Below are 24,084 nucleotides of genomic sequence, written 5' to 3' on the forward strand. Positions count from 1 at the left end.
ATATATATATATATATATATATATATATATATACATATACACACACACACACACACACACACACACACACACGCACACACACACAAGTTCCGTGTAAACTTTTGGCATTTGGCATTGACGAGGAAATACAGTTTCCAATTAAAAACGTTTTTATTCGTAAATTACTGTATTACTGTATTATTATTATTATTAGTAGTAGTAGTAGTATTAGTAGTAGTATTGATGTTATTTATTTGTTTGTTTGTTTACCAGCAGAACAATGCCTACCAACCAAACCAAAATCGCACCCTAAACTGTATAATGTCAAATCGTTACGGGAGTTGTCCAGTCGTTTCTAAATTATAAATATGGTGTGGGGAAAAAGACTACAGACAAAAAAATATATATATAATAATAATAAAATAAAATAAAAAACACCGCGCGCGCACACACACATACAAACTTTTAAGCATGTCCACCATAACGCGTGTACCTTAAATTGTGTTTATTGTTTCTAAAAGAAACGAAAAACACACACAAGTGTTATTTATGCTTGGTTAATTAAGCAGTATTCTGTTTCTCACCTGTTGGCTCTCAAACGTCCACGCGCTGTCTGGTAATGACGCATCAAGCACGTTTAGTGTGTCTGTGAAGTTTGTGGTGCTGCTGGGTTTAACGAGGGTGAGATCACTGAATTCTGACATTGGAGAGAGATAGGAGCCAAAGGACTGACTCTGAGACATCATGTCTCCTCCCAGAACCTCCACATACTTAATGGGCCCGTCAGTGTTGAGCTGGATCTGCAGGTTTCTGTTGGGGTTCTTGTATTCAGAGTTTGTCCTCCTGATACAGCAGCTTCTACTGCCTCGTGCACATTTCACCAGTAAGATGAAAAATGTCACAAAAGACAACAAGGACACCGAAGCCAAAGAGATGATCAGATATAATGTAATTTTGCCAGTTTTCTTGTTGGGCTCGATCGTTTTCTCTCTATAGTCTGAGACTGGCTCATGAAAGCCGTCCTCTATTAATATATCCACTGTGACTGTGGTGGACTGGATCGGTTCTCCATTATCCTTTATTTCTATCAGCAGTCTCTGAGAGGAGTCGTCGTGCTCTGAAACAGCGCGTTTAGTCCTCACCTCTCCCGTATGTAAATTGACACTGAACAGAGACGCGTCCGTGGCCTCCGCGAGCCTGTAGAACAGCCAGGCGTTATGACCCGAGTCTGCGTCCACTGCTGTTACCTTAGTAACGAGATGTCCTGCTTTAGCAGAACGGGGCATCCTCTGATGAGAGACAGACCCCATGGATGTGGACGGGTAAATGACAACAGGTGCATTATCGTTATGATCCAAAATAAACACATGAACAGTTGCATTGCTACTCAGGGGCGGAGAGCCATGATCTTTAGCCTGCACTGCAATGCTGAACAGTTTCGTTTTTTCATAATCAAAAGAGCTCATGCTGTAAATAGTTCCGTTTTCAGAGTTTATATAAAAATAAGATGATGCTGGAAGTTGATTTGAAGTTAAATCGAGGATTGAATAACTCAGTATTGCGTTTTTGTCTTGGTCAATATCAGATGCAGATACAGAAAACAATGAAGCACCTGGCGGGCTATTTTCCTTTATGTACACTGTATACGAGGGCTGTGAGAATACTGGAGGGTTGTCATTCACATCAAGTATTTTTACATTCACAGTTTTCGTAGATTTTAAAGATGGTTCACCAGAATCCGAAGCTACTAATTTTATGTCATATTCTGAATTAGCTTCACGGTCCAAAAGTGAGCTAGTCACCAAAGAATAGTGATTGTCAAATGCTGGTTTTAGTTTAAAAGGAAAACGAGTGGAGATGGTAAGATTTACTTTGGCATTATCACCCGAGTCCAAATCTTTAACGTTGATTAAAGCTATGACTGTACCGACTGATGCATTCTCTGACACAGGGCTTGGTAAAGATGTCAAAATAATTTCAGGAATATTGTCATTCTCATCAATGACGTGCAGCATCACTGAAGAATGGCCCTCCTGCTCTGGGCTTCCTTTGTCTTTAGCGCAGACATCAAACGTGTATAATTTTGTTAATTCGTAATCAAGTTTTCCAATCACTGTGATTTCTCCGGTTTCAGAATTGATATTAAAAGATTTCCTCACGTTATCTGGTGTACGTGCACCGAAAAAATACTGTATTTCGCCGTTTAGACCTTCATCTAAATCAGTGGCTTTCACGGTTAAGACACTTGAACCAAATGTCGTACCCTCCTGCACATATGCTTTATATTGCGATTGTTCAAATTTCGGCTCATTGTCGTTAGTATCTTGAACAATTACTTGTATCATAATAGTTCCTGATTTTACAGGATCGCCACCGTCTAATGCTGTTAAAATGATCTTATGTACAAATTGTTTCTCTCGATCGAGTGGTCTATCAACTATCAGTTCTGGTACTTTCTTACCATCCTCAAGAGTTTTCACATTTAAACGGAAAAAGGCGTTATTACTCAAAGCGTAGGATTTTAGACTATTGCTACCGACATCTAAATCTTCGGCACTTTCAAATGGGAACTTTGCGCCCACCGCTACTGATTCAGCTATTTTCAAAATGCTGTCTTTTGTGTGAAAATTCGGTGCATTGTCATTTATATCTTGTATTTCTATATTAACACGATATAACTGCAGTGGATTCTCTATAACCAATTGTAATGGCATCAGACAACTGGCGCTTTGTCCACAGAGCACCTCTCTATCTATTCTACCATTGACTATCAGCTCACCGTTCCTTGTATCCACACTGAAATACTGCGTACTAGAATCAGAGGCTATCCGTAACTTACGATTGGCGATGTCAGAAATGTCTAGACCAATGTCCCTTGCAATGTTTCCAACAACAGAACCTTCTTTTAGTTCCTCTGGTATAGTGTATCGAATTTGAGCTCCAACTGTATTCCGTAATAGAGAGAAAACAAACAGCCAAAGCGCTGCCTGTTTCCACACTCGAATGGGTCTCATTTCCACAGTAATTTGAACGTTTCCATCAATGAGTGCTTCGCATATATCCAGACAAAAACGTGTTTTTTCTTCTTTCATTAAAATCGCAAATCCGTTTGGATAGAGGGGTCGGTTTTGAGGTGATCAGCATCATAACCGCGAGTCTATTCTCCTTCTCTATAGCTACTATCACTCATTGTAGCCCTTTCCTGGCGAGGGAGGGAGTAGATCCCTTTGTATAGTCTCGCACCTCATTGGCGCTGAGCTCAGTGCGCTGCTGCCCAATAGAGGACTGAGTCTCTTTTAAAGGCGAACATGCACCTTTTTGTTGAAAATGTTGTAAGCTGTTAGTTCTGTATGTATGACACACACACACGTATGTGGACGTGCATAAATGTCTTTTTAACATAAAAAAGCATCTGTTACTCTTTTTCAGAAGAAAATATAGTCATGTATCCACAAAATGGTGCTTTAAAATCTGAAAAAGGGCAAAATAAATCATTGTCTTCAAATTAACTAGCCGCTGTCACTAATGACCAATAAGAAACTACAATCTCAAAAACTCTTTAGTAGGTAAATTAATTCTATTTGAGCAAACAATTAACGTTTCCATCGTGTCGCTGTCCACAGTTGTGGTGCTGAATCTTGCTCAATGATCTGTTTTCATTACCCTTTAGCCCACATAAAGACACGCACGCTCAAAAACACAAAGCTGCCTTTCCGTATATGTGTAGAAAAATAAATGAATAAATATGCATGTTAAGTCGCAAAACATCGTGCGATTTAAATGCATATTTGTATTTAGATACAAATGACAGCTCTGAATATAAAAGTCTCACCTGTTGGCTCTCGAATGTCCACGCGCTGTCTGGTAATGATGCATCAAGCACGTTTAGTGTGTCTGTAAAGTTTGTGGTGCTGCTGGGTTTAACGAGGGTGAGATCACTGAATTCTGACATTGGAGAGAGATAGGAGCCAAAGGACTGACTCTGAGACATTATATCTCCTCCCAGAACCTCCACATACTTAATGGGCCCGTCAGTGTTGAGCTGGATCTGCAGGTTTCTGTTGGGGTTCTTGTATTCAGAATCGGTTCGCCTGACACAGCAGCTTGAACTTCCGATGCTGCTTCTTACGCATTTCACAATTAACGTGAACAATGTCAAAATAGATAAAAGTGACACTGTTCCCAACGAAATGATCAAATATAAAGTTATTTTCCCGTTTTTCTTCTTGTTGTTTTCTGTAGTTTTCATATTATAATCCGAGATGGGCTCATGAACGCCTTCCTCTATTAGTAAATCCACTGTGACTGTGGTGGACTGGATCGGTTCTCCATTATCCTTTATTTCTATCAGCAGTCTCTGAGAGGAGTCGTCGTGCTCTGAAACAGCGCGTTTAGTCCTCACCTCTCCCGTATGTAAATTGACACTGAACAGAGACGCGTCCGTGGCCTCCGCGAGCCTGTAGAACAGCCAGGCGTTATGACCCGAGTCTGCGTCCACTGCTGTTACCTTAGTAACGAGATGTCCTGCTTTAGCAGAACGGGGCATCCTCTGATGAGAGACAGACCCCATGGATGTGGACGGGTAAATGACAACAGGTGCATTATCGTTCTGGTCCGAAATAAACACATGAACTGTTGCGTTGCTGCTCAGAGATGGAGAGCCATGATCTTTAGCAATCACGATGATGTGAAACACCTTCATTTTCTCATAATCGAATGAGTGCATGCTAAATATGCTACCATTTTCAGAGTTTATATAAACATATGAAGAGACCGGAACGCCTTGAGTATTAGTATCGAGAACTGAATAGACAATTTTGGCATTTTCTCCTGTGTCTAGATCTGATGCTGTTACTGATGCTAAAATTGACCCCGGAGCAGTGTTTTCTTTAATATAAACCGAGTAAATATGTTCAGAAAACACAGGAGGGTTATCATTGACGTCTAGTATATTAACTGTAATGAGTTTGCTAGATATCAGTGGAGGTGATCCAGCGTCTGAGGCTTTTAGCTCAATGTCATATCTAGGAAACTTTTCTCTATCTAATTGTGAATCTGTTACTAGTGCATAATGATTTGAAAATGATGGCTTTAATTTAAATGGGGTATCAGGTGTAATATCAAGCGTTACATTTCCGTTTACCCCCGAATCTAAATCTTTAACATTTATTAACGCTACCATAGTCCCAGCGGACGCATCTTCTGGCACAGGTTTGGGTGAAGATGTAATAGTGATCTCAGGTGCATTATCATTCACATCTAAAACATTCACCTGAACTCTACAATGTCCCTCCATTACAGGCGCTCCTTTGTCTCTGGCGCGTATGTCGAATTTATACATGGAGCTCATTTCATAGTCAAGACTCTTTGATATGGTTAATTCGCCAGTATCTGAGTCAATGGAAAATAACTGCTTTATTGCTTCTGGTGTAAGAGATCCTAACGAATACTCTATTTCGCTATTTACTCCATCGTCTAAGTCAATTGCTTTTACTCTCTGAATGACTGTACCTGGAGCAGAGTTCTCCGTCACTTTAAGACCATATACATCTTGTTCAAATGCCGGAGCATTGTCATTTGCATCTAACACTTTAACAGTAATCTGAGTAGTGCCAGATCTTGCTGGATTACCTCCATCAATACCTGTCAAAATCAGATGGTGTATAGACTGTTTTTCTCTATCAAGTGCTTTCTGCAAAACTATTTCTGGGACTTTCGTTCCGTCATTGTCATTTTTAACATGTAAAACAAAATATTCATTTTTATTTAAAGCATACGTGCGCAAAGAGTTTGACCCTACATCTGCGTCTTGCGCAGGCTCTAAGTGAAATCTAGCTCCGCTTAACGTGGTCTCTGATATGTCAATATTATTTGTATCTGAAAGGAAACTCGGAGAGTTGTCGTTAATATCTTGTATGTCCACCTCGACACGATAAAACTGGAGTGGATCCTCGATTATGACTTGCACTGGCAACACACAACTCGCGCTTTGTCCGCACAGGGTTTCTCTGTCTATAATATCATTCACAAGCAGCTCGCCGTTACGCAAATTTAGACTAAAATGTTGCTTACCAGACTCAGATGCTATTCGTAATTTACGATTAGATATTTCAGATAAATCCAAACCGAGATCTTTCGCTACATTTCCAACAACAGATCCCTCCTTAAGCTCCTCCGGAATTGTATAACGAAGCTGCGCCTCTGTATCTCTCCACAAAACAGCGAAACACAACAGCCACAGCGCCGTCCAGGGCAAAATCCTTCTTTGTAGTTGAGTCCTCATTTCCACACACGATCAATAATCGTTGATTCCAGTATTCTGACATTCATTTTACGACTTTAAGCCTTTACATGTATAGTGTAATTTTTTAAAATGTATAGAATCCTAGATTAATTTCCGTACCTAGATGCATTGCAGCGAGTGCAGTGCTTTTTGTCTCAGGTCTGTGCCTAATGGTATTCAGAATTATGTCGGGGGAGGGAGTGGATCCCTTTGTGCAATACAGTCCCGTTATTGGACGAGCTCTCTCCAGTCACAACATGAATCAGTCTTAAAGAGGCAGAGCACAGCCAAACTCAAAATCCATGCAGAATAAATACAGTTATTTTATGGGTCATATTGCACTGAAACAACTATTTTCCTCCACAATTACTCAAGACTATACTGCAAAACTAAAATCAGTATTCTTAAAAAAAAAAAAAAAAAAAAAAAAAAAAAGTATGGAGATGCTGCATAGAAGCATATAGACGCTCATATATGTAATACATTAATATCGCTTTTAAGTGTTATTATGTTATTAAGTAAGTGTTAAAGTATTAATTCCAAATATTAAGATCCATTTAAAAAGAACTACACTGTAGAAAATGATTGTGATTTTAACAGTAAAAGACTTTAAAAATGCTATAAAAACCTGTTAATTGGTTATCAGTAAGTTTCCATACATAAACGGTGAATAACCGTGTTTACATATAATGTAATTTTACAGTAAAATACTGTTAAAATCACGTTTTTTGGAAGTGAAAAAAGAAAAAGTGATTGTATAATTTACAGTGAAAAAAAAAATGACACTCCCAGAATTCCCTGCATGACACTTCATATTTTATGTTTTTTCGCTGAAATAAGATGTTTCTCTTTATTTTTATTTTTTTTACACTTATACATTTAATTTAATATTTAATATGCTGGCTTATTAAATACAGTTAATTAAATACATTTTTTTTTTATCGTTATTTTAAGTTAAGTCTGTAAAACCTAAAATATTGCTACCATATTTTCAACGGTGAAGTTCTGGCAACCATTTTTTTTTTTTTTTTTTTTTACAGTGTATGGTGAAAAATATGTTTGTGAATTTGTAAGTGGTAAAGTGGTTAGAATAATTCGTGTTTGCACATCATGTCACATTAATAAAAATATATATGACAGTAGACAGTATATATATCACGCGCTCACCTGTTGGCTCTCGAAAGTCCAGGCGCTGTCTGGTAATGACGCGTCAAGCACGTTTAGTGTGTCTGTAAAGTTTGTGGTGCTGCTGGGTTTAACGAGGGTGAGATCACTGAATTCTGACATTGGAGAGAGATAGGAGCCAAAGGACTGACTCTGAGACATCATGTCTCCTCCCAGAACCTCCACATACTTAATGGGCCCGTCAGTGTTGAGCTGGATCTGCAGGTTTCTGTTGGGGTTCTTGTATTCAGAGTTTGTCGTCCTGATACAGCAACCAGATCTTCCGATGCTGCTTCGTACGCATTTCACAATCAACGTAAATAATGTCAACACAGATAAAAGTGACACGGTGCCCAAAGATACTATCAAGTACAAAGTGATTTTGCCGCTTTTCTTGTTGCTGTTTTCTGTAGTTTTCATATTATAATCCGAGATGGGCTCGTGAACGCCTTCCTCTATCAGTATATCCACTGTGACTGTGGTGGACTGGATCGGTTCTCCATTATCCTTTATTTCTATCAGCAGTCTCTGAGAGGAGTCGTCGTGCTCTGAAACAGCGCGTTTAGTCCTCACCTCTCCCGTATGTAAATTGACACTGAACAGAGACGCGTCCGTGGCCTCCGCGAGCCTGTAGAACAGCCAGGCGTTATGCCCCGAGTCTGCGTCCACTGCTGTTACCTTAGTAACGAGATGTCCTGCTTTAGCAGAACGGGGCATCCTCTGATGAGAGACAGACCCCATGGATGTGGACGGGTAAATGACAACAGGTACATTATCGTTCTGGTCCGAAATAAACACGTGAACAGTTGCGTTGCTGCTCAGAGATGGAGAGCCATGATCTTTAGCAATCACGATGATGTGAAACACCTTCATTTTCTCATAATCGAATGAGTGCATGCTAAATATGCTACCATTTTCAGAGTTTATATAAACATATGAAGAGACCGGAACGCCTTGAGTATTAGTATCGAGAACTGAATAGACAATTTTGGCATTTTCTCCCGTATCTCGATCTGACGCTGTTACAGATGATAACATTGATCCCGGAGCAGTGTTTTCTTTTATATAAACCGAGTATGCACGTTCAGAAAACACAGGAGGGTTGTCATTGACATCTAGTATACTAACTGTAATGAGTTTGCTAGATATCAGTGGAGGTGATCCAGCGTCTGATGCTATGAGCTTAATGTCATATCTAGGAAACTCTTCTCGGTCTAATTGTGAATCTGTCACCAGCGTGTATTGGTTTGAAAACGTTGGCTTCAATTTAAAAGGAGTGCCCGGTGACATGCTAAGAGATACGTTTCCATTTACGCCTGAATCCAAATCTTTAACATTTATTAAGGCTACCATAGTCCCAGCGGGCGCATCTTCTCTCACAGGTTTTGGTGAGGAGGTGATGATGATCTCAGGTGCATTATCATTCACGTCTAAAACAGTCACTTGGATTCTACAATGTCCCTCCATTGCAAATGAGCCTTTGTCTCTAGCACGAATGTCAATTTTATATGAGGTGCTGGTTTCATAATCAAGTTGCTTGAAAACGACTAACTCACCTGTCACAGGATTAATAGTAAACAAATTTTGAATAATTTCAGGTGTATGTGCCGCAAATGAATACTCAACCTCACCGTTCATACCATCATCCAAGTCAATAGCTTTTACAGTTAGTATCATTGTACCCGGGGCTGTGCTCTCCATCACTTTAACCTTATATATATCTTGTTCAAATACGGGAGCATTATCATTCGCATCAATAATTTTTACAGAAATCTGTGTGGTTCCTGACCTCGCTGGATCGCCCCCATCAATGCCTGTCAAAATGAGATGGTGTACAGACTGTTTTTCTCTGTCGACAGCTTTCTCTAAAACTATTTCTGGGACTTTTGTTCCATCACTATCGGTTTTAATGTTCATAGCGAAATGTTCATTTTTATTAAGCGCATATGAGCGCAAGGAGTTCGTTCCAGCGTCAGGATCCTGAGCAGGTTCCAAACGAAATCTTGCTCCAATTAATGTTAACTCTGGCACCTCAATTGTGTTTATTTTCGACAAGAAAATTGGAGAGTTGTCGTTAATATCTTGTATGGCCACCTCGACACGATAAAACTGGAGTGGATCCTCGATTATGACTTGCACTGGCAACACACAACTCGCGCTTTGTCCGCACAGGGTTTCTCTGTCTATTACTTCATTCACAAGCAGCTCGCCGTTCCGCAAATTCAAGCTGAAATATTGCTTACCAGACTCAGACGTTATCCGTAATTTACGATTAGATATCTCAGATACATCCAAACCGAGATCTTTAGCTACATTTCCAACAACAGATCCCTCCTTCAGCTCCTCCGGTATTGTATAACGAAGCTGCGCCTCTGTATCTCTCCACAAAACAGCTAAACACAACAGCCACAGCGCCCGCCAGAGCAAAAATCTCCTTTGTATTTGAGTCCTCATTTCCAAACACTACAAATGATTGCTAATTCCAATATCCTGAGATTCATTTTACGACTAAGAGCCTTCATGAAAATAACTTAACATTTTAAAATGTATAGAACTGCGTATTATATTCCGTTGTTTAATACATTGCAGCGAGTGCAGTGCATTTTGTCTTAGGTCTGTGCGTAATGGTTCTCATCATTATGTCGGGGGAGGGAGTGGATCCCTTTGTGCAGTGCGGTCCTGTTATTGGACGAGCCCTCTCCAGTCACAACATGAATCAGTCTTAAAGAGGCAGAGCACAGCCAAGCTCAACACCTATGCAGAATATATACAGTTGTTTCATAGCTCACTGTACAATGAAACAACCATTGTTTTTCAGCAATCAATATGTTTATTTATTTCTACTTATGAATAAAAACGATATTTTTTACTCCAAAAATTCTAAAAACATTAATGTGCCCACAAATCTTACATTAACAAATATACACAAAATTCGATATTCAACACAACGCTAAATACTATTTTCCTGAGATAATTATTCTGTTTCGACTGACTAAATCTCACAACTATATACGAATATATTCGGATCAAATGACAAAAAGTGTATCCATTCATTAAAGTATCAATTATCAGTGTAGAGATCGGTACGAATGTTTGATTACCAGCTTCCATTATCAAAACATTTCATTTTCATCAAAGAAATTAACACTGCAAAGCTCTAGCAATTTTAATGTAAATTTAGTGTTACTTATATTGGTTATGAAAGTTGTAATGTGGATAGAGTAATTTATGTCATCTACGTATGACAATAGTAGTGCCAACAGTAATATTCAAAATAAGATGATTATGCAATATAATAATATATAAAAAATACTATACAAAATCTCACGCTCACCTGTTGGCTCTCGAACGTCCACGCGCTGTCTGGTAGTGACGCATCGAGCACGTTTAGTGTGTCTGTAAAGTTTGTGGTGCTGCTGGGTTTAACGAGGGTGAGATCACTGAATTCTGACATTGGAGAGAGATAGGAGCCAAAGGACTGACTCTGAGACATCATGTCTCCTCCCAGAACCTCCACATACTTAATGGGCCCGTCAGTGTTGAGCTGGATCTGCAGGTTTCTGTTGGGGTTCTTGTATCCAGAATCAGTTCGCCTGACGCAACAACTTGAACTGCCAATACTGTTTTTAACGCATTTTACAATCAACGTGAAAAATGTCAATAGACACAAAACCGACACCGTGCCCAAAGAAATGATCAAATACAAAGTGATTTTACCAGTTTTCTTGTTGTCTTCTGTAGTTTTCAAACGATAGTCTGAGATGGGCTCATGAAAGCCGTCCTCTATCAGTATATCCACTGTGACTGTGGTGGACTGGATCGGTTCTCCATTATCCTTTATTTCTATCAGCAGTCTCTGAGAGGAGTCGTCGTGCTCTGAAACAGCGCGTTTAGTCCTCACCTCTCCCGTATGTAAATTGACACTGAACAGAGACGCGTCCGTGGCCTCCGCGAGCCTGTAGAACAGCCAGGCGTTATGACCCGAGTCTGCGTCCACTGCTGTTACCTTAGTAACGAGATGTCCTGCTTTAGCAGAACGGGGCATCCTCTGATGAGAGACAGACCCCATGGATGTGGACGGGTAAATGACAGCAGGTGCATTATCGTTCTGGTCCGAAATAAACACATGAACAGTTGTGTTGCTGCTCAGAGATGGAGAGCCATGATCTTTAGCCTGAATGACGATCTGAAACAGTTTGATTTTCTCGTAGTCAAATGACTGCATACTAAATACACTTCCGTTTTCTGAGTTTATATAGATATAAGAAGATACAGGAACGTCCTGAACCTTCGAGTCCAAAATGGAGTAGGAGATTTTGGCATTTTCGCCTAAGTCTGGGTCATGGGCGGAGACTGAGCACAATATTGAACCATGAGCACTGTTTTCTTTAGCGTAAACCGTGTAAGATTTCTCAGCGAACATTGGAGGATTGTCATTTACGTCTGAGATCCCGATGTTGACTGTTTTTCCATTAGATAGCGGTGGTGAACCGGCATCAACTGCTTTCAGTTCAATTTTATATTCAGAATAAGTCTCTCTGTCTAAAGGACCGTTGGTAAGCAGTGCGTAGTGATTGGAAACTGTAGGGTTTAATCTAAAGGGTGTTCCAGGGGTCAATGTAAGTTTAACTTTACCGTTCTCTCCTAAATCTGCATCTTTTGTACTAATTAAAGAAACGACAGTACCATTTGAGGAGCTCTCAGGAATCGGACTTGAGAGGGAAGTAATAATTATGTCAGGTGCGTTGTCATTTACATCATTAACCTTTATCTTTACACTGCAGTGGCCCTCCATTTGAGGATTTCCTTTGTCCTTTGCAACTATATCAAATTTATGTAGGCTTGCTTTTTCATGATCCAGCAGTCCTTTAACTGTGATGATACCAGTTTGTTGATTAATATTAAATAGCGCTGTATCTGATGTCTGGTCTGCAAAGAAATATTCAACCTCTCCATTTAACCCTTCATCCAAATCTAAAGCCTTGACTCTCAGAATTTCTTTATGAATCGATTCGTTTTCATCAACATAAGTCTCATAAAAAGCCTTTTCAAATTCAGGACCGTTATCATTATTATCCAACACCACAACAGTGATCTCACATGTGCCCGTGCGCACTGGATTCCCTCCGTCAGCTGCTGTTAATATTAGTTTATGGACAGCCTGTTTTTCTCGGTCAAGAGGTTGCTTCAGTACTAATTCTGGAATTTTGACCCCATCTTGAGTTTTAACGTTTAAAGCAAAATTATCATTAACGCTCAGACTGTATGATTTTAAAGAATTGGACTGTACATCTGAGTCAATAGCGCTCTCTAAGAGAAATTTTGCTCCTGAATTAACAGATTCGGGGATATTTAGTATACGCTCATTAGATTTAAAATTGGGCGTGTTGTCATTAATATCTTGTACTTCAATCTCAACCCGATGCATCTGCAGAGGATTCTCTAAAACGGCTTGAAGAGGCAAAACACACGGGACATTGTATCCACATAAACCCTCTCTATCAATTCTCTCATTCACAATAAGATCACCCTTTTCCTCATCCACGGCGAAATACTGCTTACCAGTCTCAGTTGCTATTTGCAGTTTACGATCTATAATCTTAGATACATCCAAACCGAGGTCTTTGGCGATATTTCCGACCACAGATCCTTCTCTTAGCTCTTCTGGATTGTGTATCGAATCTGCGCCTCTATTGTACTCCAAGGAAGAATAAAGACACAGCACCACCAAATTCTCCTCAAAACGAATAGACATTCCATCATCTCCGTCTCCAAGCTTTTTTTTTTTTTTATCCAAGTTTTCTCAAGATTTCAAAATATTCAAAATTACATAATCCCAGAAAGTATATTGATTGCATATTCCTATTTGTATGAGCTCCTTTTGATAAAATGGGTATTTCATGCGTTCACTGCAGAGCTCCGACAGATGCCACAGCAGTGGGAGGGAGTGGATCTCTTTGTCTAAGTGTGTTCCTCATTGGTCGACTGTACATTTATCTTCAACCAATCCAATTCTTAAAATATCTTAAAGGGCTAGTACGAGAAAGGCAAATCAAAAGTGATTTAGAGTGATTCATAGCCACAACTTGTCTAAAAATAACAGATTAAAATATTAATAATAATAATAATAATAATAATAATAATTATTATTATTATTATTATTATTATTAGTAGTAGTAGTAGTAGTAGTAGTAGTATGTTTATTAATACATATATAGTTTTTATCTATGATGATGATGATGATGAGATATTACCTTCTACTATCCTCTATCGTGTGTGTCTATTGTGTGTGCTCTTCTATTATCTAAAACAGAGCTGCTTTAAAAAGAATATGAGCGTGTGCCGTCATGTGGCGTCAGTGAGAAGTGCAGCAGAACCGACGTTTGAGCAGGCATTGCTGTGTGTGGAGGTCGTTGATAAAAGCGCATAGATCAACTGCAATTTATAGAAATATTAACATGTTGTTATATCTATCCTCTTTAAAAGTAAAAGCATTACATTATCATTCATATTAGTGGTTAAAATGCTCTTTATCCGTACAAGACTGCATGATCCTCTTACAAAAAAGGACTCAACCATGAGCAGGGGGAGACCGAAAGCAGCCTAGAGTGAAGCGAGCGTTTCAGCACCACTTGAGTGGACAGCGCCACACAGGCGGGCTATTCCTGCAGCTGCACTTGCAAGTTTAGACAAAGTAACCACTATTTCCATGCTGTTTGTGTTTCTTTCTTCGCAAAATACTTACATGTAAGCATGAGGTCCACTGAAAAATATTTTTACGTTGGTTGGGAACATCAGAAGAAAGTGATTTTTGAATAAACATCAAGATTAAGCTGTTTACTTACCCGTTTTTTTTTTTTTTTTTTTTTTTTTTTTTAAGTAAAGTTACACAATTATTTTTACTCTATTATTGCATTTTTTGCACTGACAGTGTGCCACTGTGTGACATTAGATTTTGTACTATGAGTGTTGTTCATGTGTTGCATTTGGAATCAAAATGGCAATACACATCTGGCAAACATATTAGGCAAACACATTTGGGTATGACAAGGCTAAAAGCCCCCATTTAATTAATATGATAGTCATAATATTACTCTTGATTTACTTTTTAACTGACAGTGTAATTCATAATACAGTAAATATAAAGGCAGAGGTCTTTCACCTATCATAGATAAAAGCCCCCCATCCTATGCATAAGGCCCCACGGCAGACTCTATTGATAACTGGGCAGTATTTATTTTATTTTTAACAACTAAAAATCATCATACATTGTTTTGTCTTAATTACTTTATTACAATTTCAGGGATTTTCATTAGCTGCACAAAGTTTTGGCAGTGCGTATTATCGTGACAAAGTGTTGATGTTGTTGTTTATCATTTAGAGAGAAATACCCTGCACAACTATACACACATATATACACACATAATATATATATATATATATATATATATATATATATATATATATATATATATATATATATATATATATATATATATATATATATATATATATATACATTTGCTTCCTCCAATTAAAATCTTATAAGAAAACATTGACTTTGTTCATATGTACTAATCATTGCATTTCAGAGGCATTAACACATTTTTAACAGAAAAGGGAATTTGTTCTTACCTTTGTTGGTGAAAGCCAGGTGAAGATGTGGAATGTAGCAGACAAAAGAGAAAAAAAAGAGACAAAAACATGGTTAGCATTTTTAGTGTACAAATTGTTTGTATGTTTTATCATAATTATTTGTGGGTGGGATAGATGTTTTATCATCTCTGCTTCTAAAGGAGAAGAGGATAAGCAGTATGCAATCACAACAAATGCCAAAATCAATCCTTTCACCAATGGTAATTGTGCAATATGGACTAAATAAATAAATAAATAAATAAATAAAATAAAACTATTTTGATAATGATGACACTAACAATGGTAAACACTTCTACTGAGCACAAGAGGGAGTATGGGAGAACCAGAAAGGGTTGTGTACTGACTATTTGGCTTCAAGAGTACACCCTTACACACAAACAAGCCCTCACCCCCCAAATAAAAAATTGAATGGTCTGGCTCAGTCTGTTGTCATAGAAACACATGTTGTCAAGGGAGTAATATGTGTGTTAGAGGAGAAAGAGAGCATATGGATATGCATATCTGTAGGTGGTGTGGGTTGTGTTCAAGCCGTCTGAATAAACAGATGCAAGCATGTAAAGGAAAAGAAAATAAGAGGGATAAGCATTGCATATAAACCATTATATAATATATGTAAGGACTTGCATATATGTGTGTACTTAAATTTAAAAATAATATAAAATTTTTGACTTATTGACAGTATCACTGTGTGCAGCTCGTGTGTAGGCACATACAGACACATGCAGCTTTGAGGAGACAAAAGCAGGACAAAGAATCTCACTGCAGAGAGAAAAGGCCCCTCCTTTCCATTGGCTGCGAGTCAGAATTCTCACAAACACCAACACAGATCTCAAGTGCTGTCTTGAGCTTTACTCACATTGATCCTGCACTTCTAATTTGATATCCCCCCATTTTGAAATAATTCAAGCTAAAATTTAAATTGATTAAATGAAAACAAAATGATGCAATGTACTATATGAATGTGTTTTACAGTTTACATTTTTCTGCAACTAAACTGGAAACATTTTTTTATAGTAAAAAATTTAGTATATGGTAAAAAAATGTAGTACATACAGTAAACGACACAACAAGGGATTGTTTTTCTTTTTTCAATATGAATCCAATATTTATGTAAACTGGGCAGTGGACCTTATAGACAGGATTAATGCTTCAGCTGAGACATAAATTTTATGTTGGATGGTGTTTCATATATCTGGCTGCACACTCACTGCAGATAAGCCACTCCCAGTTTCTGTAAGATCCAGAACCCACACCTTAAGCAGCAGTAATATCAGTAAAGTCACCCTATGATGCTTATCATGAATCTTTATGAAGATTAAGGGTAAAAGTAGCTGTTTATCCTTGGATAGGAGCAAAGGTAGGTAATTTCTCTTTTTTCTCCCCCCATATAAAGACAGTTTGTGGCAGTATACGACAAGTATTTCTAAGTATAACACACGAGCTCACTGTGCAAGATTTCTATTCAGCATTCAGGGACAGAGAGACTTGATTGACAAAGACGGAAAAAAAATCCAAGCAGTACATTGAGTATTTGATATCCTCATTTTATACACTTCATTCAGTTTCACACTGTTCTAACAACAAGGTTTGCATTAAAAAGTCCACCAAAACTTGGTTTTCCTAATTTAATATCAGGCTATCATAAGTATGAAAAACAGTTGATGACAGAAATGTCTGCCTATCTCTGATACAGACTATGGACAGTACTATGGCCTAATGATTAATTCTGATTTTGTTTCAGATAATGTAACACATGTTCAAAATGATAAATGTGCAAAAAAGTCACATATTCTGTATAAATCAATGCCTTTTAGCACCTCAATGTTTTAAACATGCAGAAATCACAACACAAAAATAGATTAAACAGCAGATTAAACAGCAGAGGAATATTTGCTGTATAATAGAGCCCTGGCATACTGATCCAAAACTGCAGCTCCATGGAATCCCTTGAACATGGAAAGGTATAAAAACAGCAATCACTGAAGCTATCATTACGGCAAATCCAGCTAAAGGCTGGACTACATAACAAAATTACCTGTCAAAATCTCACAGTAGTGTAAATCCTTTTTAATGTAGTGTTCAATTTTGTATTAAAGTGGGCACACAAAACTTTTTTTTAATGTTTTGCATTGCAATAAAATTGTATTGCATGTTTTGCTGTATATTTAAATAAATGTCACATCATCTCTCCATGAAAGCCTGAGAAAGATAAAACATGTCAACAATGAGTAGCAGAGCGTGTGTGGGTGTTTGTGGGTGGAATAGAGTTGACTGTGCACTAATATTGTGACGCATTTGAGAAACTAACAGTCTAGTTTCACAAAACAAAACAATATCAGCCTCATGTCTTGTAAAGTAAATGTCAGTAAATTATTTGCTGAAAAAAAAAAAAAAAGTAGAGTACAGCATGCACTTCAAGCTTCACTTATGAAACTCTCACCTCTAAAGTCAGATCATCAACCTCCTGCTCCTTCTTTTCTTTCTGAACTGTTCCCATACGACTCTGGCTCACCAGTGTGTTCTGACTGTAGGGCCTGACAAACTTCATGTCACTCATCCTTGAATCAGTGGTTCCACACATGTCATAATTATACACATGCTGTAATGTGCCGTCTGTGTAGACTGGAGGATAATATGGAATTACAGGAAGATTTGCCCCAGATTTATAAAATAGCTTGTTCTGCCTCCATCTGTAGATTTTTACTGAAATTATTGAAATAATTGAGACTATGAAGAGCAGGGAGACCACTGCTAGAGCCAAGATTAAATAAAAAGTCAAATTGTCATTATATTTTTTTTCATGTGTAAAGTCTGTGAACTCTGACAGCACTTCAGGAAAGCTGTCAGCCACAGCCACATTAATGGAGACCACAGCTGAGCGAGACGGCTGTCCGTTATCTTCCACAACAACAGTCAGTTTTTGTTTGACAGCATCTTTATCAGTCACTTGTCGCACAGTTCTTATTTCTCCATTCTGTAATCCCACTTCAAACAGTGCTCTGTCTGTAGCTTTCTGTAGTTTATAGGAGAGCCAGGCATTCTGTCCAGAGTCCACATCAACAGCCACCACTTTAGTGACCAGATATCCAACCTCTGCAGCACGAGGCACAATCTCAGCCACCACAGAAGCACCGGTCTGTACTGGATACAGAACCTGAGGAGCGTTATCATTCTGATCTTGGATTATAATGTTTACAGTCACATTGTTTGATAAAGAGGGTGAGCCCCCATCTTGTGCTTTGACTTGCATTTTAAAAGATTTTAATTGTTCATAATCAAATGATTTCTCTGAATATATCACTCCACTCTCTGAATTTATAGAGATGTATGATCCCAGAGGTGCTCCATTCAAATCTCTGTCAATAAGAAAATATGAAATCTTTGCATTTTGCCCCCAGTCCATGTCGATTGCTTTAACAGTCAGAATAGTTGTAGATGGAGGGTTATTTTCAGCTATAAAGGCATTATATGATTCCTGCTCAAACTGAGGTGCGTGATCATTCACATCAGATATCTTTAGGTGCAAAATATCTTTACTTGAAAGAGGTGGGTTTCCCCCATCTATAGCAGTTATAGTGATATTATACTCTGCTATTTGTTCCCTGTCTAGTTCTGAGTCTGTCACCAGGTTGTAATAATTAGTTAACGAGGATACGATTTTAAATGGAGAATTTAAATCAATCGAACATGTAATCTTACTGTTGTCACCTGAATCCAGATCCTGAACATTTATCATTGCTATAACAGTTCCAGGTGCTGCGTCTTCAGATACTGAACTGGAAAAAGACATTATTGTAATTTTAGGCGTGTTATCATTTACGTCAATAACGTCAATAATTATCTCACTCGAGTCAGTCAAACCTCCGTGATCTTTAGTTTTGACATTGATTTTAAACTGCTTGTGTTTTTCATAATCTATATCACCCATGACTTTAACCTCCCCAGAATCCGCATCGATGGAGAACAAAGCTTTCACCGTAGATGACGCGTGCTCAAAATAGTACTGAATGCCGTGACTAGACTCGTCAGCATCCGTAGCACTGACTTTCGTTACGATTGTGCCTTTAGGAGCATTTTCAACAACTGATGTTTTATAAGACGATTGAGTAAACACGGGAGCGTTGTCATTGACATCTAGAACAATGATATTAATCTGCACAGTTGCGGACCTTTGTGGTTTTCCACCATCAAAAGCCGTAAGAATCAGATTATGGCGCTGCTTAATTTCTCTATCAAGAGGAGAATGAAGAACCATCTTGACGTTTTTACTACCGTCATCACCATTCTGGACATTAAGCTTAAAATGATCGGTGGGTTGAAGAGTATATTTCTGTAGCGTGTTCACTCCCACGTCTGGATCTATCGAGCTCTCTAATGGAAATCGCGCACCTAAAACCGCCAGTTCGCTGATTTCTTGGTCAATTCTAGTTTTCGGAAAAACCGGACTGTTGTCATTTATGTCCAGTATATCAACAGTAACTCGATAAAGCTCCATTGGATTTTCTAAAATGACATCAAAACTCACACTACAGGCAGATGTGTCTCCGCATAGATCTTCTCTGTCTATTTTGTTTTTAACAACCAGATGCCCATTCTCCTTGTCGAGACCAATGTACTCACTGCTGTCCGTAGTGAAAACACGAGCTTTTCCTGAAATCAGTCTCTTCGGCTCAAGCCCGAGATCTGAGGCAATATTTCCAACAAACGAGCCCACTGGCATTTCCTCAGGTATAGAATAACGAATCTGACCGGTCACGCGAGGGGGAAATAAAGCAAACGCACACGCTGTATAGAAAAATAACGACCCATAATGCCAGCCTTTTCCTCCCGACTCCATTTTTGAAAAACAAAGACTGCGCAGAAGAATTCAAAGCAAAATGTGCAATGAATTATATGGTTCCAACAAATTGCGTCTTCGTGTGGATTAAAGAAAACAACGGAGGTGAACGTTATTTGAATATCTGTTATGTAGCACCCCAAGTTTAGCAGTTTATGATGTGTGAGATTATGCCATTGCTTTGGGTTTTGTTAAGGGGAGGGATAAAAATACACTTGCTTAATATGTTGAACAGCGGCACTTAGAGCCCAAACAGAGTACTACGGAATGTTCACTTCATGAAAAGAAAAGAAAAGAAAAAAGAAAAGAAAGAAAAAGAAAGAAAAAAAATATATCAAGTACTCAAATTTTAAAAAGAGTAAAAAAAAAAAAAAAAAAAAAACATATATGAGTTTATGCATTCTGATAACATGCCACAGCTTAAAGTGAAAGTGACACGACACACAGCCAAGTGTGGTGACCCATACTTGTTCATGCTCTGCATTTAACCCATCCAAAATGCACACACACCGTGAACACACACCCGGAGCAGTGGGCAGCCATTTATGCTGCGGCACCTGGGGAGCAGTTGGGGGTTCGGTGCTTTGCTCAAGGACACCTCAGTAAATAGTACTGAAGGTGGGAGAGAGAGAGCACTGTACATTCACTCCCCTCCACCTACGATTCCTGCTGGCACAAGACTCAAACTTGCAACCTTTTGGATTAGGAATCTGAATCTCTAACCATTAGGCCACGGCTTCGCCCAAAGATCAAAAGATCAAAGTGTGAGAAGGCAAAGAGAATTGCTTCATAAATCTGAGAACCTCAAACAGGGTACTGTTGTAGTACAGGGTTGTAACACTGTTAGTTTAACTAATTTAAATTCGGAAACTACATTAGGGTAAGTAGCCTAAATAATAACATAATTTCCATTTCTAAGTGAACTATCCCTTTAATTATATACAGGGGTGAATTTGCTATCATACAAGACCTTCATCTTCCTGAGGTGAGAGCTGCATTTGTAACATTGTGTTAAAAATCTGAAGAATTTACAGAACATAACTAATTCAACCGATTTTCATGTCTAATTTTATATATAATATCTCTTAAAAATATTCAACTAAAATTTAAATTAATAAAAAGAAATACATTTCCAGTGTACTTCTACTAGACTTACAAAGACTGCACAAAACGACACAGTGTAGCCCTTCATTAAACAACTGTGATAGTGAGCAACGCACTGTGTGTGTTATTTATTTTTATTCTGTGGTATGCATTTGTTCAATTTTGTTTTTCCAATTATGGCCAGTTTTTAGGGAAAAGAAAGACATTTCAAAATGGCTTTAAGCTGTAGTCAAAAAAGCTGTGAAAATTACATAAACGTTTGAGTTATAAACATTAAAGCAAAAAGTATTACAATACGCTCTTATTAAATGAAGCCTGATGAGATGATATTAAAATATCAGTCAAGGTCTCACCTCTAAAGTCAGATCATCAACCTCCTGTTCCTTCTTTTCTCTCTGAACTGTTCCCATACGACTCTGGCTCACCAGTGTGTTCTGACTGTAGGGCCTGACAAACTTCATGTCACTCATCCTTGAATCAGTGGTTCCACACATTTCATAATTATACACATGCTGTAATGTGCCGTCTGTGTAGACTGGAGGATAATATGGAATTACAGGAAGATTTGCCCCAGATTTATAAAATAGCTTGTTCTGCCTCCATCTGTAGATTTTCACTGAAATGATTGATATAACTGAGACCATAAAGAGCAGGGAGACCACTGCGAGAGCCAAGATTAAATAAAAAGTCAAAGTGTCGTCATACTGTTTTTCATGTGTTAAATCTGTGAACTCTGACAGCACTTCAGGAAAGCTGTCAGCCACAGCCACGTTAATGGAGACCACAGCTGAGCGAGACGGCTGTCCGTTATCCTCCACAACAACAGTCAGTTTTTGTTTGACAGCATCTTTATCAGTCACTTGTCGCACAGTTCTTATTTCTCCATTCTGTAATCCCACTTCAAACAGTGCTCTGTCTGTAGCTTTCTGTAGTTTATAGGAGAGCCAGGCATTCTGTCCAGAGTCCACATCAACAGCCACCACTTTAGTGACCAGATATCCAACATCTGCAGCACGAGGCACAATCTCAGCCACCACAGAAGCACCGGTCTGTACTGGATACAGAACCTGAGGAGCGTTATCATTCTGATCTTGGATTATAATGTTTACAGTCACGTTGTTTGATAAAGGGGGTGAGCCCCCATCTTGTGCTTTGACTTGCATTTTGAAAGATTTCAGTTGCTCGTAATCAAATGATTTCTCTGAATATATCACTCCACTCTCTGAGGAGGTGCTCCATTCAAATCTCTGTCAATAAGAAAATATGAAATCTTTGCATTTTGTCCCCAGTCCATGTCGATTGCTTTAACAGTCAGAATAGTTGTAGATGGAGGGTTATTTTCAGCTATAAAGGCATTATATGATTCCTGCTCAAACTGAGGTGCGTGATCATTCACATCAGATATCTTTAAGTGTAAAATATCTTTACTTGAAAGAGGTGGGTTTCCCCCATCTATAGCAGTTATAGTGATATTATACTCTGCTATTTGTTCCCTGTCTAGTTCTGAGTCTGTCACCAGGTTGTAATAATTAGTTAACGAGGATACGATTTTAAATGGAGAATTTAAATCAATTGAACATGTAATCTTACTGTTGTCACCTGAATCCAGATCCTGAACATTTATCATTGCTATAACAGTTCCAGGTGCTGCGTCTTCAGATACTGAACTGGAAAAAGACATTATTGTAATTTTTGGTGCGTTGTCATTTACGTCAATAACGTCAATAATTATCTCACTCGAGTCAGTCAAACCTCCGTGATCTGAAGCTTTGACTTTGACTGTAAACTGTTTATGCTTTTCATAATCTATATCACCTATGACTTTTACCTCCCCAGAATCCGCATCAATGGAGAACAAAGCTTTCACCGTAGATGTAACATGCTCAAAATGATATTGAATGCCGTGACTAGACTCATCAGCATCGGTCGCACTGACTTTAGTCACGATTGTAGTTTTAGGAGCATTTTCAACAACTGATGTTTTATAAGACGACTGGGTAAAAACGGGAGCGTTGTCATTGACATCTTGGACAATGATATTAATCTGCACAGTTGCGGACCTTTGTGGTTTTCCACCATCTAAAGCGGTCAGAATCAGATTATGGCGCTGCTTAATTTCTCTATCAAGAGGAGAATGAAGAACCATCTCGACGTTTTTGTTACCACCAGCGCCATTCTGGACATTAAGCTTAAAATGATCGGTGGGTTGAAGAGTATATTTCTGTAGCGTGTTCACTCCCACGTCTGGATCTATCGCGCTCTCTAATGGAAATCGCGCACCTAAAACCGCCAGTTCGCTGATTTTTTGCTCGATTTTAGATTTTGGAAAGACGGGGCTGTTGTCATTTATGTCCAGTATATCAACAGTAACTCGATAAAGCTCCATCGGATTCTCAAAAATGACATCAAAACTCACACTGCATGCAGATATCTCTCTGCATAGATCTTCTCTGTCTATTTTGTTTTTAACAACCAGATGCCCATTCTCCTTGTCGAGACCAATGTACTCACTGCTGTCCGTAGTGAAAACACGAGCTTTTCCTGAAATCAGTCTCTTCGGCTCAAGCCCCAGGTCCGAGACAATATTTCCAACAAACGAGCCCACTGGCATTTCCTCAGGTATAGAATAACGAATCTGACCGGTCACGCGAGGGGGAAATAAAGCAAACGCACACGCTGTATAGAAAAATAACGACCCATAATGCCAGCCTTTACCTCTCGACTCCATTTTTGATCAACAAAGACAGAGCAAAAGCATTCAAAAAAGCAAAATATGCGATGAAATATTCCCAGCAAATTTCGTCTTCGTTCGTGTTTAAGAACCTGGAGATGAATCTGATGGTGGTCTGTTATGTAGTATATCTGAATGATGCCATAGCTTTGGGTTTCGTTATAGGGAGGGCTAAAAGCACACACCAGAAAGACAATATAGGTTAAACAGCGGCACTTAGAGCCCAAATAAAGCACTACATAATAGTCATTTAATGAGAGAAAAAATACAAAGGATTAAGAAAAAAAAAAAATCTGGTTTTCTGGTTATGATTTAATTTGTGATCAAATA

General features: G+C 38.5%; 2 protein-coding genes and 2 pseudogenes across 2 annotated transcripts; all 4 read right to left on the reverse strand.

Annotated features, from left to right (window-relative positions):
- LOC113109733 (protocadherin beta-16-like) overlaps positions 1–24,084 on the reverse strand; it is a 59,442-nt pseudogene that overhangs the window by 21,119 nt on the left and 14,239 nt on the right.
- On the reverse strand, positions 464–3,771 carry LOC113109734 (protocadherin gamma-C5-like). The gene has a single exon (XM_026273479.1). It carries the CDS (start codon positions 3,069–3,071, stop codon positions 537–539), a length of 2,535 nt encoding a protein of 844 aa, XP_026129264.1. The 5' UTR covers positions 3,072–3,771; the 3' UTR covers positions 464–536.
- LOC113109735 (protocadherin gamma-C5-like) lies at positions 7,418–10,686 on the reverse strand. Its single transcript, XM_026273480.1, has one exon. The coding sequence runs from the start codon at positions 9,878–9,880 to the stop codon at positions 7,418–7,420; it is 2,463 nt and encodes an 820-aa protein (XP_026129265.1). The 5' UTR covers positions 9,881–10,686.
- LOC113109736 (protocadherin gamma-A5-like) lies at positions 16,087–23,751 on the reverse strand (annotated as a pseudogene).

The sequence above is a fragment of the Carassius auratus genome, chromosome 10 (genome assembly GCF_003368295.1).
Source record: "Carassius auratus strain Wakin chromosome 10, ASM336829v1, whole genome shotgun sequence".
NCBI classification, from domain to species: Eukaryota; Metazoa; Chordata; class Actinopteri; order Cypriniformes; family Cyprinidae; genus Carassius; species Carassius auratus.